This window comes from Ochotona curzoniae, unplaced genomic scaffold (assembly GCF_017591425.1).
Source record: "Ochotona curzoniae isolate NIBS_2020 unplaced genomic scaffold, NIBS_Ocur_1.0 scaffold_3208, whole genome shotgun sequence".
Taxonomy (NCBI): domain Eukaryota; kingdom Metazoa; phylum Chordata; class Mammalia; order Lagomorpha; family Ochotonidae; genus Ochotona; species Ochotona curzoniae.
Genome location: NW_024467106.1, coordinates 32,493,342 through 32,510,838, shown reverse-complemented (window position 1 = coordinate 32,510,838; position 17,497 = coordinate 32,493,342). Strand labels below are relative to the sequence as shown.

Below are 17,497 nucleotides of genomic sequence, written 5' to 3'. Positions count from 1 at the left end.
ACTCCAACACTGTATTTTTATTTATTTATTTTTATTATCTGTGAGGCAAAAAGACAGAAAACAAGCTCCTGTTACTGGTTCACTCCTCAAATGCCTTCAACATCCAGGGCTTGGATCTTAATCCAGGTTTCTCACACTGAGCAGAATAAACCCATTTCCTGAACCATCACTGCTGCCTCCCAGGATGTGCACTAGCAGGAAGCAGTCAGGCATCGGAGGTGGGTATCAAACTCAGGCACTCACATTTATAAGACATGGGTGTCTTGTCTTTAGGCCAAACACCCACCTCCACACTGTGTGTTTAAATGGACTCCTCCCATGTTCCTCAATTTACCTACTTACCTTTTACTCACTGATTATAACATAAAAAAGGCCTTTTCTGAACTCCCCAGATATACTCAGATGCCTCTGCTGTGTTCACGTCATAAGCTCTGCATATATTTACCACTAGTTACCACATTCTCTAATAATTATCTATGGCTATGCCTATGTCCCCAATAGAGTATGAACTCCTCACGCTCAAGAAGTATGCATTGTCCTTTTTATACTCAATACCTATGAGTGTCCAGAAACAATACATATCAATAGTCATATAATGAACAAATATGCCTACAGTATAAAATTCATTTTTAACCATGGGTTGTAGAAATATTTTCACCAGGGTAATTTTATTATTTGGGAAAATTCTGGCAGGATTGGTACTGCCCTAACTCACTGTTCCTGGACAACAAAATGAAGCAAATTTGTGTTAACTGCTGTGGATATAGTGATGGTCACTTCCACAAAACACCTTCATCCATTCAAGTAATATTTTCTGAGGACCCAACGCAATGGCTCAATGGCCAAATCCTCAATTTGCACATGCTGGGATCCCATATGGGAACTGGTTCCTGTACCAGCTGATCCATTTCCTACCCAGCTCCCGCCTGTGTCCTGGGAAAGCAGTAGAGAATGGCCCAAAGCCTTGGGATCCTGCACCTGCATGGGAACTTAGAAACTCCTGGCTTCAGATTGACTCAGCTCTGGCTGTTGTGGTCACTTCTGGAGTAAACCAACAGACAGAAGATCTTTGTTTTTCCTTCTCTCTGTAAATCTGCCTTTCCAATAAAAATAAATAAATCCTTTTAAAAAATACTTTTTGAAAGCCTGTTATAAGCTTGGCCCTGTTGTACGCACTGAAGATATAGCAGTGAACAAAACAAAAATCATGGCTTTCATAACACTACTTATTCTAGTGGAAGAAGATAATAAGCAAATAAGCAGGCTAATTTCAGACAGTGATAAATGCAACAAAAAAATGCAGGGTGAAGGGGCCTACTTTACTCTTAAATGATCACAGAAAGCCTCAGTCGGAAGGGAACACTGAGGTAAAACCTGAAATACTGTGAGGGAAAGAGGACGAAAGAGTGGTAGCGGCCAGATTACACAGTCTACTGAGAAACAGAAAGGTGTCTGAGATTATTTTTAAGTGAAAGAGAAAGTTATTGGAGGATTTTTAAGTGAGGAAAGGATATGATCTAATACATGTCTTTCAGTCACTCTTGAAATGCTTTGCATAGAGTTCATGTTCAATAAATGGTTTCTATTGCTCTCAGCTGCTAGAAAATACTTCATGTCTTTAGCGGGTGAGAGGTCCACCTGCCATCAATTGCTTGAAGAGAGCCACTGGATTCCAGTCCTATTCAACCTGTAGTTTCCCACATGGAAACACTGAGGTCTAAGCCATTTGAAAGCCATCTACAGCGAAGGAGTCAGAGACACAGCCAAGACTGAACTCCAAATCCCCAGCCCAGTTTCCACTCTCTGTTGTAGATATGCAGTGTTTCAAACTTCTATGCAAGGATAATACAAAGCCACTGTAGTATCTGACTCCTGAAATCCTTTTATTAACGTCACCACTGAGGCATGATATTTGCCAAAAGAATCAACAATGAGACTATCTAAGTCCCGAACTTCTCCTTTCCTTTTATCTATGAAATTACAGTACTTCTGATCCTGCTCCAAAAAAATTCATCTGTGAAAAGGAGAGAGAATCGGGGAGGGCATGAGAGACTCTGACAACGGTATTTCAAAAAAGTTCTTGGGAAAATGGCATTAGAAGCATGAGTTAATTTTGATACAATCTTTTCATAAAATACTGAAAGTGCACACTATTAATTAGAACTACACATTTTTTTTTAATACACTCAGTAATTTCGTTTTCCATTTAGGTTTGAATGTGCTCTTGTATTTGCGAATTACATTCAAATCAATTATTTCCATAAAGTTTTACCACGCGGAGGGAATCGTGAAAGATGTTTGCCTTTCGTCAACGATTTCAGACTGTGGGAGAAGAATGGGGCTCACCAAAGCACGTTTGGGACTCAAAGAAGTGACGTGAAAAGACAACACCCACAATTACGAATAATAGCTTAAGTTAAACACAAGAAGACTCAGAGGAGCTGGGAGAGCCAAAGCTCGCTTCCCTAGGACGCCCGGCTCCCGGCGCTCCCGGCGGCGGCCCGCGTCACCCTCTGCCGCCGGGCGGGCACAGCTCCCGGCCAGGCCTGCCCGTCCCGCCGAGGGCCCCTCCCGCTTTCTCACCTTGGGCGCCTCCAAACGCCTCCTCGGTCAGCTCTGAGCACGGAGGGAGACGGCGTGGCCTGGAGAGAGCCTCAAGACCCGAGAGAGCTCTGCGTCCAGTCAACCGGCGTGTCCCGGGCCAACCGGAGCGTTCCGGGCTGCGGCCAGGCCGCATCCCTATGGCAACGGCACCAAGCGCCAGTTCGAACGCCCGCGCCGGCGTCCGCGCGCCGGCAGCCCCAAAGCACCCACCAATGGGCATCCGAAGAACCCATTGACGCCCCACGCTGAGCACCAATCAGAAACAGACGGTCTAAAGTCCTTCAACCAACCGTTCTCCTCGAATGAAGATCTCGCGAGGCAAGGGTCCCTTTGAGGCGGGTCCAGGATCCTTCTGCCAATTCTGTTGGTCTCCTGAAGACCAACCGAGCTCTTCTGATTGGCCGGCGCACTTCCGTCTCCGCTCAAGGCCCGCCTTCTGTCTGTGTGCTGCAGGTGAGTGTCCTTAGGGCTCAGCTGGGTTTGATTTCTCCTTCCTGGACCCGGAGAGGGTTTGCATCTTGCATGCCACCTGCCATTGAAGCTGGAAGGGGTCAGGAGAATCCCCGAGGCGAGCGCGGTCCGGATTTAGGACCCAGAGGCCGGGTGCCGGACCTTCCTTTTTCAGACCCTCAGCTTAACCTTGTTTTTTGATTGTGTTGTTTTAAAGATCTGCTTGTATTGCAAAGTCAGATCTACAAAGAGAAAAGATCTTCCATCACTCTGGTTCACTCCCCAGGTGGCCACAACAGCCGGAGCTGAGCCGACCCGAAGCCAGGAGCCAGGAGCCTCTTCCGGGTCTCCCATGTGGGTTCAGGGGCCCGAGGCTTTCGGCTGTTTTCCCAGGCCAATAGCAGGGCGCCAGATGGGAAGTGGAGCAGCTGGATCACGAACTGGTGCCCGAACTGGGATCCTGGCACTTGCAAGGGGAGGATTAGCTAGTTGAGCCAAAGTGCCGAGCCCCATTTAACCTTGTTAATACCCATGAAATCATGCTTGCTTGCCAAAACAGATTGTGTATTTTCTGATTACTTCCTTTAGTTGAATACAAAAAAAAAAAAAACAAACCCCAAATTACAAATAGTGGCTGAAGTAAAGGGGGGTGGGATGAAAAAGGACCCAGAGGAAGTTATGTGGCAGCTATAGCAGAAGAAAAACAGGAGAATATCACCACCTTTAAAAGAAAGAACTTAAACTGAATACAAATAGTCAAATGTCACACACTACTCCAGGGTCAGGGGTTAAGCACAGTCCTGTTGGGAAGCTGGTAGATCTGTGTTTCAGTCACAAGCTAGACACATTCCCAAGTCTTCATTTCCTTTTTCCTCTACTGAAAAGACTTGCATGCTTGCCTCAGCAGATTATATGAAGGGAAAGCTTTTGGCAGGATGCCTGGCAGGTAATTACTACACCAAAAAAAAAAAAAGTAGCTATTACCATAATAAAAACAAGCCAATCTCCTGGCCAGCTTTGCATATTGCTCACAGTGTAGTCGCTGCCGTTGAGCACTCACATTAGTTGGAAATGTGTCAGTGAAGGAGAAAAGGTCATTCTCCAGGAGAAAAGTTTCAGTAGTAGAAGGACTTTGTCTTGGTTCTTACACATGTGGTGTATCCATGATGCGGTGAACGGGAATTCATCGGCAGTTTTACAGAAAATATGAAAAGCTGTCTTGATTCAGATATCCATGAAAACCCAAGGTGGAGTGGGTGTTTGGCCGCGCAGTGAGGACACTGCTTGGAAGCCTCACCGTCCACATTGGAGGGCCCGCCCCCTCGTTTGGGCTGCAGCTCCCCGCTAATGTGCTCCTCAGGAGGCAGCAGGGGCTGGCTCAGGTATATGGGTCGCTGCAAGCCGTGTCAGGAAGTGGATTGGATTCCAAGCTTTGGCCTAACCTGTGTGGGCATTTGCAGAGTGAACCAGCAGATGGAAGATTCTCTCTTTAACAAACAAAAATAACCTCTTTAAGCAGAGACACTTAAAAAAATAGAAAAGCTTTCCAGTAACCTTCTATAATACAAGAAGAGTGGCTCGCTACATCACACTCTACATATACATTATTTATTTTAAATTCTACAACAACCAAGAAAAGTAGATGTTATCTTTAATTTACTTGTGAGGAAATTTAGTGTCTTGCATCTTCCGCCCTGCAAAGTCAGCCAGGCTTTCTGTGTTGTGCCGTGTACTATGTCGCACAGAAGGAGCACAGAGATACTTAGGCATAGCAAGTGTGAGGTGGGTTTGACAGGTTACTCCCCTCACCCCCACTGGAGCAAAATGAGCTGCACAGGTCCCTACTGTGGGAACAGACTGTTCCTCTAATGCAAAATTTCCGCTTGGAGAGATGAAGAGATGGGATAGGACCATCAGGGAACTCTGGATAAACCTGTTCTGTTTCAAATAGAAGTCATTCCATTCTACTTGTTCCTCCAGCCAGTGACTTAAACCAACCATCTCCCTCCCTCTCCCTTGGACTGCTCTCTGACCTTTAGACAAGGAAACATCAGGATTGTCAGTTTTATCTTGACATTTCTTTTTCAGTCGTCTCCTTTCCCTTTTCAGAGCTCTGCCTTAGTCTGATCCCATGGCATTTGTCACCTGAAGTGTTTTGGCAATGAACTTCCACTTTGTCTAATTCATTTTTCATATTGGGAAGCGTCAAGATGACCAAATTTCCCAGCCTGGCCTAAAGCCAGTCAAAAGGCCTCGTGGTGGAATCAAAACAAAGCTGTTTACTAAGGGAATATTGTCTTGTTCTTGCTTGAGTGTCTCTGCCTTCCACTTGGAGGACTTCTGGTCTCTATTTTATTATTTTTTTTAAAGATTTATTTATTTTTATTGGAAAGTCACATATACAGAGAAGAGAGCCAGGAATGATTCACTCCCCAAGTGACTGCAACAGCCGGAGCTGAGCCAATCCAAAGCCAGGAGCCCAGAGCCTCTTCCAAGTCTCCTACACAGGTACAGGGTCCCAAGGCATTGGGGCCATCCTCGAATGCTTTTCCAGGCCACAGGCAGGGAGCTGGATGGGAAGCGGGGCCACTAGGATGAGAACTGGTATCCATATGGGATCCTGGCACGTGCAAGGCAATGATTTAGTCACTAGGCTACCGCCCTGGGCCCCTACCTTATTTTTATATGGTAACCCCAACCACCCTTCATAACTTCAGAATCCTGTGACATACCTGTTTGACCTATACAGCCTGCTTTGCTACCTTACCACTGTACATAGGCCTTAGGATGCCAAAATGCACCGTAACTTGTCTGAGTATCTGCAGCTTTGACTGAACTGTGAGCCCCAAGGAAGCTGGGGCTTGCTTCAGCTTCACCTCTCCCTTTCAATCCTGTAAAATACAGCCTCTTGCACAGGACACCTTCAGGCTCCAGTGCATGAATTCCTTTCCAGAACTGTACAGCAGATGGCACTAAGAGGCCACTGAACGAATTTCACTAAGCATGATTTTGTCCCAACCTTATCTGATTTTGGTGTCATCCTAGAAGCCAATATCCATGCCACTACAGGTGACATCTGCCATTTCCTCCCTCGACCGAACAGCAAAGAGCAAAATGACTTAGCAGCTTGGTCTCGCTGACAAGGAATGTCACACGTCCAGGGGAAGGGGATAGAAAGGGAATATTGTCTGTTATAGTTTATTCCTGTAAATAGGGGCTTTTTTATTTTTCCTTTTTCTTTCATTTTTTAAAAATTTTCCTCCCTTTATGATTGTTGTTGTTACAACAGAGAGCTTTATTCACAGATGGGTGCTTCCTACTTGACCACTGGGAATGGGAGGAAGGAAACTAGCAAAATGAAGACAAGTCAGACTGTGGGAGGCGGGGGAAAGCTGAGCAGAGTCCACTGGGTCAGCAGACTTGTCCCCGCTGCTCACAGTGGGGAGTTCTGGGCAAATTCTCAGGACACCGGGGCCCCTAAGTCAGGTGCATTCCCATCACCTGTTTCTCAGTTGTCCAGATTCTAGGTTGAGCTTTTTTTGCTTTTTGTTTGTTTTTTTCTATTTTTTTTCTTTTTCTGGAGGGGGGGGGTCTTTTTTCGTTTTATTTCATTTATGTTGGGCTTTTAATGAGTTACTTTTGATTCCTACTTTGCAGAAAAGGGCAAATCATCAAAGGCATTGAAACCTTTTACTGGATAGGTACTTTTAGAGTCTTTTGCCTTATGTTATCCTTCCAGCATCTTCCACGGGCACCAGGACAAGTATCTACTGCTCCGTTCTCATGCCCAGCTAAAACCTAGGCAATGAAAGTGTTTTGGTTGGACACCTTCAGTCTCCATATGAGTGTAGATTAAAGATGAGGAGTTTTGAAACTGGAAGTGGTTTTTATAAACCACCTGTGTGTGTTCCTAGAGCTGTTTGTGTCCTGAGTCCCATTCTTTCATAGTGAGCAGAGTTCTAAGAGAAAAATAAAATAGAAACTGTGGATTTAGACTGCTTTGGATTAAAATCCTACTATTTACGAGCTAGCTATGCCTGTGGGCAAGTATTTTTTTAACTGTCTTAATGTCTTAATTTCCTCATAAACTAGAGATAATAATGTTTCTCTTGAGGGTTATCTTGAGTATCAGAGATGATGGTTTTTGGAAACCTTGCACAATGTAGCTGGTCCATTATTGATGCTTGATGATATAGTGGCATAAAGCACTATTTCAGCCGGAGGAGTTTTTAGATTATAGGGAACACATCAAGGGCAGGCTTTGGGGAGCTCCTTCTGTATCTAAAGGTGTAATTGTGAGGGCATTTGAGGTTGAACTATGCATGCAATAGTGCTGCGATTAATTTGATGGAAACATTGGGAGAGAACAACATAACCCTTTATCTATAAATTCTATTTTGGCACCTAGGTCCTGAACTTCCCTGGCTATAAGGAAATTATGTATATACAGAGAAAGCCAAGAGCACTTTTCCTTAGCTTCCGGGTCCTTCCGATGACATTGAGGGTTTTTTTTTTTTTAATTCAGACTTTTTTCTAACCACCTCAGGCACTCTGCCATTTTTCTGAAGTGCGAATTGCCTGCTGTCAGCCTGGAGTTCTCACCTCTGCAATCCAGGCTGCAGGCACATTTGCATACTGGATGCTGTGTTCTTTAACCCCCTGGGGTTTGCATCCACTTGGATTCTGCAGTGTGAAAGCTGGCTACTTTAAACCCCTGGACGGTTTCAGCTCCTTGGTCTCCAGAAACACAGAAACCAACCCCCTTTCTCCCAACAATAGCTGCATTGACTTTTATGTAAATGGCACTTTTCAGGAAAACACTGGGCTATTTCCCAGGGCCCCAGAAGGTACTCAAACATTTGTTTGCGCAGGAGGTGGGGAGAGCGTTCTGTTCAGGCAGAGAACATCTGTTGAGAGCTACCGTGTGGGGTCCCAAGGAAATAGAGCCCTGGGTTGGGCTGTTCCCTACCTGGCGTACTGTCCGGCCGAGATTTGCCATAGTGACTGTGGGTGCTTGTGGTGCCGAGGTACTGTGTCAGTTGAACTGAGCTGGGATTGCACCACACAGGATCCCCTTCCTGTATTGTTTCAGGTTAGGAAAACAGTACGAGACCGGGAAAGCTAAAGTGAGGTGGTAGAGCCGGGTACCCTGTGAAAGGCAGAGCTGGCTATAGGCATGGCGGCAACTCATGCGTGTTGCCCCTGACCTGCTGCCTAGCCTTGCTGCTGAGGGTCAGTTCTCCCAGCTCCTGCTGACTCTCATCCTGGGTCAGGTGCGCATTCAGCTGTATGGGAGAGGGTACCTTCTCCTGAAGGTCACCTAGAACACTGAGCTTGGAGACGGTGAAAGGACGTGTCAGGCTTTGGTGTGTTCTCCTGAGTTCCAGTTGTCTTCAGAGGGCCTAGTTGGCCCTTTCACTCCCTCACTCCATGTTCAGCCTTCTTTCTCACTCCTGGCTTCAGTGAGCTATATGAGCTTCTGACTCAACATCAGATGCAAGCGTATTGGAGCAGTGTGGATCTCCACCAGTTTCCATCATAGCTGAAGGAATGATCCCCAAAATGAATCCTTCATTTTAGGGGGCTGATGCTGGGGCCTAGTGGGAAAAACTGCCACCTGCAGTACCAGGATCCCATATGGGGTGCAAATTCAAGTCCTGGCTGCTTCATTTCTGATCCAGCTTCCTGCTGATGTGCCTGGGAAAGCGGTGGAGGATGGTCTAAATGCCTGGGCTTCTGTCCCCATGTGGCAGAGCCAGATGAAGTTTCTAGCTTCTGACTTCAGCCTGGCCCAGCCCCGGTAATTGAGGCCATTTGGGGAGTGAGCCAGCATATGAAAGATTCTCTCTTAACTCTGCCTTTCAAATAAAATAAAGAAACAAATCTGTTAAATTTTTTGAAAATCCTTAATCTTCTATGTCATACTGTGGTACTTTTCAGATTGAAGCTCATCATAGAAGCTTCAATTTAACTGTGTTAGGTTCCCAGACGATGGAGTGATTAGAAGCCAGAAGGATGAGCTGCTTCAGAAAGGGAAAGTGGGAAGTTGTGTGTATGAAGTGGGGCTGGAGAAGAGCAGAATTTTAGAGAACAGGTGGCTCAAGAAGTTCTGTCTTCCTCGAAAAGCAGTCCTGTCCACAGCAGAGATGGGGAGTGATCAGGTGATCCTTACGCTAACTTTTTTTAAAAAGATTTATTTATTTTGATTGGAAAGTCAAATTTGCAGAGAGAGAAGAGTCAGACAGAAAGATCCTCTGTCTGCTGCTCTACTCCCCAGTGGCTGCAATGGCTGGAGCTGAGGCGATCCAAAGCTAGGAGCCAGGAGCTTCTTCTGGGTCTCCCACATGGGTGCAAGGATCCCAAGGCTTTAGGCCATCCTCGACTACTTTCCCAGGCTACAAGCAGCGAGCTGGATGGGAAGTAGAGCTGCCAGGAGACAAACAGGCACCCACATGGGATTCCGGTGCATGTAGGGCAAGGATCACTCCTCTTAAGGATGACTTTTTGGTTTTGAAAGACAGAGTTACCAAGAGAGAGGGAGAGACAGAGATCTTCCATCTGCTGGTTCACTCTCTAAGTGGCTGCAACAACTGGGGCTGAGCCAGGCTGAAGCCAGGAACCTAGAGCTCTGTCCCAGGTCTCCTGAGTGGGTGACAGGGTGCCATGAGTCAGACAGCATCCACTCTTTCCATTTGCTCTAACAGGGAGCTGGATAGAACATATACAGAAATCTTGGCCTGCTGTCCGCTCCCTAGTTCTTCTGCATGGCCACTCCTGGCTTGTCTTTCTTGGCTCCCCATGCAGGTATCTTTGTATTCTCATGCTGTGTTTGGTGGTGATAATGGTATTGAGAAACACTCTGGGATTTCCTGTCCTGGGAAGCTCTTGAATCCCTAAGTTTATCTAGGCATTCCAATGTGTATTCCATGGGCAAGAGCAAGGTACGCTATACCTGTAACTTGCTCGTAGGTTTTGAGCAGCTTGGTAGGGAGACCAGCATTCCAGCTCCCTGTTTCTGCTTGAACCTTGAATAAAAATTTCCAATCTCTTTTCACTAGTTCTTGAATGATGCAGAACTTCCTTTCCGGAATGAGGAAAGTTCTCTGCGAAAACAAAGAGTGCAGGAAAATAGAACACAGAGTTTAGTGAAAGCCTGCTACTGCTTTACATATGAATTTTTAAACGCAAACAAGATCACATTATACATACATATTCTGAACTGTATTTTTCCTACTCAGTGTATCTGAAAATCTTTTCTTAGAAGCAGCACATTTGGCTCTACCTTATTTTGATACAGGGCTTCATATTATGCCATCATGTGGATAGATTACATTTTACTTCATTCCTCTGTTCCGATGTTATTGAATTTCTTTCTTTCTTTCTTCCTTCCTTTCTTTCTTTCTTTTTTCTTTCTTTCTTTCTTTCTTCTCTTTCTTCTCTTTCTTCTCTCTCTCTTTTCTTCCTTTTCTTCCTTCCTTCGTTCCTTTCTTTCTTCCTACCTTTCTCTCTCTCTCTCTCTCTCTTTTTTTTAAGATTGCAGACAAGGTTGTGGTGAACATCCTGTGTGTAAATCTTAAACCTGTATTTCTTCATATGGGAGGGCTGGAAGTAGTACTGCTGAGTCCAAGAGAATGTGCACTTTACATCTTGGTAATTATTACCAAATGTCCTCCCAAAGGGGACAGGCTGAGTTCCTCTTCGACAGGTCACTTCAAAAGCCCCCTTAGAGATTATTTCCAATCCTTACAAACCTCTCGTGACAGGTTTAGAAGGTAGGGGCAAGGTCTCTGTGTGGGGTGTTTGCTTTTATTTTGTTGAAAAGCTGTTATCCCCTAAAGTGCCGTGGCCATCTGTCTGCAGCCCTGACAGTTTCCCTGGATCTGGTTTCAGCCAGGGACTTTGGCAGGCCCAAGCTTGATGTGACTGAGCCCCCAGGGAGGGCAGCAGAGGACAGTATCTCCCATTCTGGCAGCCATCCATGCCCAGCTCCTCTTTAGCCCTACTGTCACAACTCAGGCCTTGCCCTGCCTGTGCCACTCTGCCAGGAGCCAGGAGCTTCTTCCACATCTCTCACACAGGTGCTGGGGCCCAAGCACTGGGGCCACCCTCCGCTGCTTTTCCAAGCTGTAAGCGGGGAGCTGGGTCAGAAGCAGAGCAGCTGGGACTTGAACAGGCACTCCCAAGTGGTGGCTTGGGCCTAGTGTGACGGCTCAGTTGATTAATCCTTCCCCTGTCAAGTGCCAAGAACCAATGTGGGCACTGGTTTGTATCCTGGCTTGTTCCACTTCCCATCCAGCTCCCTGCTTATGGCCTGGGAAGGCAGTGGAGAATGGCCTAAAGTCTTAGGACCCTGCACCTACATGGGAGACTGGAAGAAGCCTCTAGCTCCTGGCTTCAGACCAACTCAGCTCCAGTCATTGCAGCCACTTGCTGGGGAGTGAACCAGCAGATGGAAATTCTTTTGGTCTCTCCTTTTGTCAAAATCTATCTTTCCAATGAAAGTAAGTAAGTCTTAGAAAACAAAACAAAACAAGACAAAAACTGATGGCTTAGCCACCACTGTGCTACAATACTGGCCTCCCTTGACGACTATACTAATTTGCCATTAAGGCACTGAAAAAGAGACTTTCCACTGTGTATAAGCTCCTGTGCTTTGAATTTGGACCTTGTGAGTGTATAATAAATATTTTACAACATGGATAAAATAAGACTAAAATCAACGGCAAAAGCATTTTTAGGACATCTGGCTACCCTCCCTGGGTGACCCCTGTGAATCACCAGGGAGCTACACTGTTAAGATTCAGGTTGAGAGGAATGGAATGAAGGAGCTGATGAGAAGACTTGCGTGGCAAGGCTGCCGTTGCCAGCAGCATCCCTCCTGTCACAGAGGGGATTTGCTGCTGAGACCGTCTAGTCACCTAACAAATACATCTGAGCCCCACATTTTGCAGGGAAATCTGGCAGGGTTTGAATAGAGGCTACACTGACCAAGGGTAGTTGCCAGAGTCCTGTAGTTACACACAAAGGTCTGCCTTGGATTCCTGGACTCCCTCCACTGGTCCTTGGCAGGCTGCCCTTTCCTGTGTGCTGGGAGATCCCTGTGGACTAGTCTGTGTCTCCCTCCAGCATCAGAGTTCCCCCACCCCCAGGATGCATTTTCCTGCTTTGTGCATGACTTGCCCATGGCCCACATTTTCTTTGCCGAGTCCTTTAGACAGACCATGGCCCTGAGAGCATGCGGCTTGATCATCTTCCGAAGATGCCTCACTCCAAAGGTGGATAACGGTGCGATCGAGTTTCTTCTGCTGCAGGCATCGGATGGCATTCATCACTGGACTCCTCCCAAAGGTGCGAGGCTGGAGGGACTGGGTTTTGGGGAAATGCCAAATATCATTCAAAAATCCACCTCCCTCCCCCACCCGCTGCTGCTGGCCCCTACCACAAGGATTGTTTCCCAGGGACTGTGCAGAAAGAGGGGACAGGGGAATAAGGCCCTTGCACAAAGGGTTCTGAGGCCAAAGCTGAGCTGGAAATAGAATTGTGCATCTGAATCACAGGGCAGAAGCAACACCTAGTGTTTTTGTGTCATTTACCAGCTTTCCAGAACTCTCCAGCTTCTGTAGTAAATGACTAGGTAGGAGAAAAGCCACTGGGCTGGGGATTGAGGATGCTGGGGTCAGATCATGACGGGGCAGTGTGTCCACATCACTGGTTTCTCCTTTCAAATAAGGGATTGACTAGAAAAGCCCAAGCTTGCATCTGGCCCTGTCTCTGTCCCACTGACCTTCGTTCAGTGTCGCTGCCACTAGGTTTTGGTTTGTTTTATTTTTTTTTTAAGATTTATTTATTTATTGGAAAGTCAGATATACAGAGAGGAGGAGAGACAGAGAGGAAGATCTTCCATCCGACGGTTCACTCCCCAAGTGAGCGCAACGGCCGATGCTATGCTGATCTAAAGCCAGGATCCAGGAGCCTCTTCTGGGCCTCCCACATGGGTTCAGGGTCCCAAAGCTTTGGCCATCCTTGACTGCTTTCCCAGACCACAAGCAGGGAGCTAGATGAGAAGTGGAGCCGCCGGGACTAGAACCGGTGCCCATATGGGATCCTGGTGCATTCAAGGCGAGGAGTTTAGCTGCTAGGCCACAGCGCTGGGCCCCAGTTTGTTTTATTTTTTAACCATACACACAGAGGATGACTTCTGAAGTGTTTCTGAACCTAGCTGTGTTTTGATTTCAGAACACAGAAAAGGTGAGGTCCTTGATCCTGGGGGCATTTATCAGTCAGCTCCAGCAGCATTCTTCTCAGACCAGGAGGCTGTGGGGATTACAGAGATCTGGGGATTGTGGAGTTGGCCAAGTCTCCAGAGGGTACAACAGGACCCTGAACATTGAATCCAAACTCAGATCTGTTTGTATGCTGGCTGGTTTCCATCTACCAGCTTTTCTGATCCCAACTCCAACAGTGTGAAAGATGGAGTTTGCAAGCTCCTGAAAAAGAAGAGACCATGTAGAGAGAAATGGGGAAGAGGAGTCATCCCTAGCTGAACCCTGCGGGGAGGGACACTGTGCTCTGGCATCTGTCGGAGTATGGAGCCCAGAGTCCACAGCCCCCAGAGAAAACGGAACAGGAACTTCAAGAGAGAGTAGTTTTAAAAGGAGTGGAGGACCATGATCTATGGCTGGTGGAAAACTAGGAAGTGGGAACGGGAAATAAGTTTTACAGATTTGATTAACACGAGGGATTACACGAGGTTGGAGAAAAAAAAGTGTCACAAATATGTACCATAAATAGGCACCTTCACACTTGTCTCCTCATCATCTCAGTCACACGGCTTGGTCCCTCTCGGAAAGATGTCGGAAGTCTGCCCTCATCATTTCTTGCTTGGGTTTGAGGGAAATGTTACCTTGTTGACATTGATGAGTAGAACACTGAAATAGATGCTATTGGAGGGGCTTGCTGCAGAGACTCCCCCATACTTGCAGGGAATGGCGGGGAGGGGCATCCTGAATCAGTGTTGTTCGTCACCACCAGCATCCCTCCCACCTTTCTCTCCTACTTTACCCATCTCTTTTACTATTTTTTTTTTAGGATTTATTTATTTTTATTGGGAAGGCAGGTCTACAGAGAGAAGGAAATACAGAAAGATCTTCCATCCACTTGTCCACCCCCCAAATGGCTGTAATGGCCAGTGCTGAATCAATCTGAAGCCAGGAACCAGGAGCTTCCTCTGGGTCTCCCACACTGTTGCAGGGTCCCAAAGCCTTGGCCGTCCTCTACTGCTTTCTCAGGCCACAAGGAGGGAGCTGCAAGGGAGTCATGCAGCTGAGACACGAACGGGCACCCATGTGGGATCCCAGTACATCAAAGCGAGGACTTCAGCCACCAGGCTACTGTGCCAGGCCCTACCTCTCTGTTTTTGCATTGCTGTAGGAGGTGCTGTGCAGAGAAAAATTTCCAGAAGCCAGCGGCTAGAATGAGTTTCTAAGCGCTAAGTAGCTTTCTGTGCAGTTCCAACTGACTCAAGGCACTGTTAGGCAGGAGGAGCGAGGACCCCAGGGAAGCAGGAGGGCGAGGGTCTATAACTCCATCTCCAAGCCAAGAAGGGAACAGCTACGAGTTCCTGCTCCCCAGGAGCTCCCACATCAGAAGGCTCCCCAGAAATCTGTTGGATCCACAAGTAGACGGAGGCTGCCAAGCCCTCCCCGGGCCTTCCCTCCGGGCAAGCTGAGAATTTGTGGGAAAGGTCTCGGGGTAAAGCCGAGGACTGTTGCGGTCTGCAGAGCTTCAAGTTCTGCTACAACAGCTTTTTGGCAGCTGTCTGCCTGGGTTTTGGGTCTTGCCAATAAATTTTCTTAGAACTGGCTCTCAGCTCGTCCTTCGTCTAAGTTCCCATCAGTTTCCCTATGAAATTGAAATCTGGCCTTGCTCAGCCAGAAAGATGAAAACAATTTGAAAACACGCCTTGATAGCTACTTGGAAACAGCTGCTGGTGCGGCAGTGCACGGTTTTGAGCCTGTCTGCTGGCCCTGGGACACCAGGGGCCAAACCGTAGACAGTGTTAAGTCCTCACCAGATCGCAGGCAAAGTACTCCCTCCTCAGCTAGCTCCCAGCCTGCCAACAAAGGAGCCTGCCCCTCCTAAGGAAAACCACTCAGATCTCCTAGGGGAACATGGTCCCTGAGAACACAGCACGAGGAAAGCTCCAACCGAGAATGCGGAGGGCTGAGGGGGCCATTCCTCTCACCATCAAAGAAGCTGACATGCCAGACACATGGTATGTTTCACTCTGCAGGGAGCGGGAAGAAGAGATTGTGGAGGCCCCAGACACTGCCTGCTCTGCATCCCTCCCCAGACATGGGAGGGTGTTGCCAGTCTCCAGGCTTCCTTTAACCTAGGAACACCTTAGAAAAGTCCCCAAAGAGCCCGTCTTTAAATCCTCTCTGGTCTGGAAAAGTTCAGTCTTGCGGGGAGTGGGAGACTCCTGAAGATTGATTTTTCTCCCTCTTTTTCTTCTAACCAGGCCATGTGGATCCAGGAGAGAATGACCTGGAAACAGCCCTAAGGGAGACTCAAGAGGAGGCAGGCCTAGAAGCAAGCCAGCTGACCATCATTGAGGGCTTCAGAAAGGAGCTCAATTATGTGGCCAGGGGGAAGCCCAAAACAGTCATTTACTGGCTGGCGGAAGTGAAGGACTACAATGCGGAGATCCGCCTCTCCCACGAGCACCAAGCCTACCGCTGGCTGGGGCTGGACGCGGCCTGCCACTTGGCCGAGTTCCAGGAGATGAAGGCGGCCCTCCGGGAAGGACACCAGTTCCTCTGCTCCACAGCGACCTGAAGCCACCAGAGCTGAAGTGCTTTGCTTTGCCAGGGTCTTCCATCTCAGACCCCCTGAAGAGTATGCTGCTGTCAAGCTCATCACAGCAAAGAACAGATGCTGTGGTGAAATCAGCTGAGGCCTCTTCGACGGAAGTAAATAAAACAAAAGAAAATCTCACCTCAGTGAGTGTGTCAGTAAACTTCAAGCAGCTTCACAGTCCCTCTTGCCAATGCTTTTTATTTCTTGGTCTGTTGCCATCATGGGTGGGAAGATAAAAGGCCAAAGTGAATCCTAGCTCTGACCTTACCCAGAGGGAATCCTGTGTCCAGACCCTAAACCCCAGAGGAGTGGAAGCCAGAAAGTCACAGTGGGAGAGACCCAGGCCTGCCAATGGGATCCTCCTGTCCCTGGAGACCATCACCTCTCCCTCCTGTCCCACCAAGTGGTGTCCCTGAAACTTTGTGATCCACGGTTGGGATTCCCAAGCATGTGGACCTGGAGCACAAGAACTGGCTCCTTTGTACTCACTGATGTGTTTGTTCCCCAGCGCCAGGCACACAGTCTTATAAGGGCTCACCAAATATTTCCTTAATCAGAAATCCAGGGAATTTGGTACTCCACAAGTCAACAACAGAGAGGGTAGGGATGGGCAACCCTGGATCACAAGATCATCTGTGATATATGCACTCTAACCTCTCAACCCAAGCCTATTTCTTGGGGTGATGGATCTTGTCAACATGACTTAGGTCCCTGGAAAAGGAGGCAAGCCCTGACGCACAGGCCACCAGCAGCCACATCGCTACACCTGTGCACTGCTTGCCTTTCCTACCATTGCCTTTCCTACCATCAACACACCATCCTCCTGGATGTTGCTGTCTTCCCACCTCCTTTTTCTTTCTCCGCAGTTTACTCTGCAAGACCCGGAGGTACGAAAGTGGGGTCTCAGCACTCTTTTTTCCCCTTGCTGCTAGGGCTCAAGAAAGGCAGAGGCAGGTGTTAGATCTGACACTCCTTCCAGGAGCTGTTAGCAGCTGCGTTCATGTGGATTGTATTAGAGGGTTGTTGCCCAGGGAAATGCTGAAGACGGCAAGGGAAGGGGCATGAGCAAAGGTCAGCCTGGCTTACCAGGGTCAAGAACTGCCACCCCCACAGGAAAGAGAAGTCACCCAGGTCTTAAACGAATCTCCAGATGTTTGCTGTCCCTGGTGCTCTGTGCAAACAGGGTTAAAAAAAAAAAAAAAAAACACTAGTGAACAGGATCATGGAGCGCAGCCAGAGACCTGAATGTGTTTTTTTTCCTCACCCTTCAGAGCAGTACTCTCCGAAGGAGGCCTGCTGCAGGAAGTTTTTGGAGCTTAATGTTCCCTTTCCAGGCCAGCAGGGACCACATCCCACTGATTTAATAAATGCCTGCTGGGCAGTGGTGCCAAACCACAGACAGGCTGCCTCCTAACAAGGGCTGGCCGGCCCTGTGCTCTCAGAACAGGAGGCGGTGGAATGTCAAGACAAAAGCCTCGTAGATCAAAGTTGGAAGAGCTCTGGAAAAATGACCTGATTTTGCTGCTCATTTTTTTTTTTTTTAATGACCGGGGAAAATGGAGGCCTAAAAAGGAAGATGGCCCTG

General features: G+C 47.6%; 1 protein-coding gene across 2 annotated transcripts; it reads left to right on the top strand.

Moving 5' to 3' along the window:
• The first annotated feature begins 2,908 nt into the window (after nt 1–2,908).
• On the top strand, nt 2,909–16,089 carry NUDT2 (nudix hydrolase 2). 2 transcript variants are annotated; one of them, XM_040963280.1, is made up of 3 exons: nt 2,909–3,057; nt 12,269–12,402; nt 15,575–16,089. In XM_040963280.1, exons 2-3 carry the CDS (start codon nt 12,276–12,278, stop codon nt 15,889–15,891), a joined length of 444 nt encoding a protein of 147 aa, XP_040819214.1. In that variant the 5' UTR covers nt 2,909–3,057; nt 12,269–12,275; the 3' UTR covers nt 15,892–16,089. The 2 variants fall into 2 exon arrangements, with proteins under 2 accessions (XP_040819214.1, XP_040819215.1); XM_040963281.1 differs by having other exon boundaries at nt 2,987–3,057; nt 12,261–12,402.
• Nucleotides 16,090–17,497: the final 1,408 nt, after the last annotated feature.

What these genes read in the sequence shown, in the direction of transcription:
- NUDT2 (XM_040963280.1), top strand. Translation starts at nt 12,276, where the DNA reads ATGGCCCTGAGAGCATGCGGCTTGATCATCTTCCGAAGATGCCTCACT. An exon ending in TCACTGGACTCCTCCCAAAG is followed by an intron (nt 12,403 to 15,574) that starts GTGCGAGGCTGG and finishes TCTTCTAACCAG; the next exon opens with GCCATGTGGATCCAGGAGAG.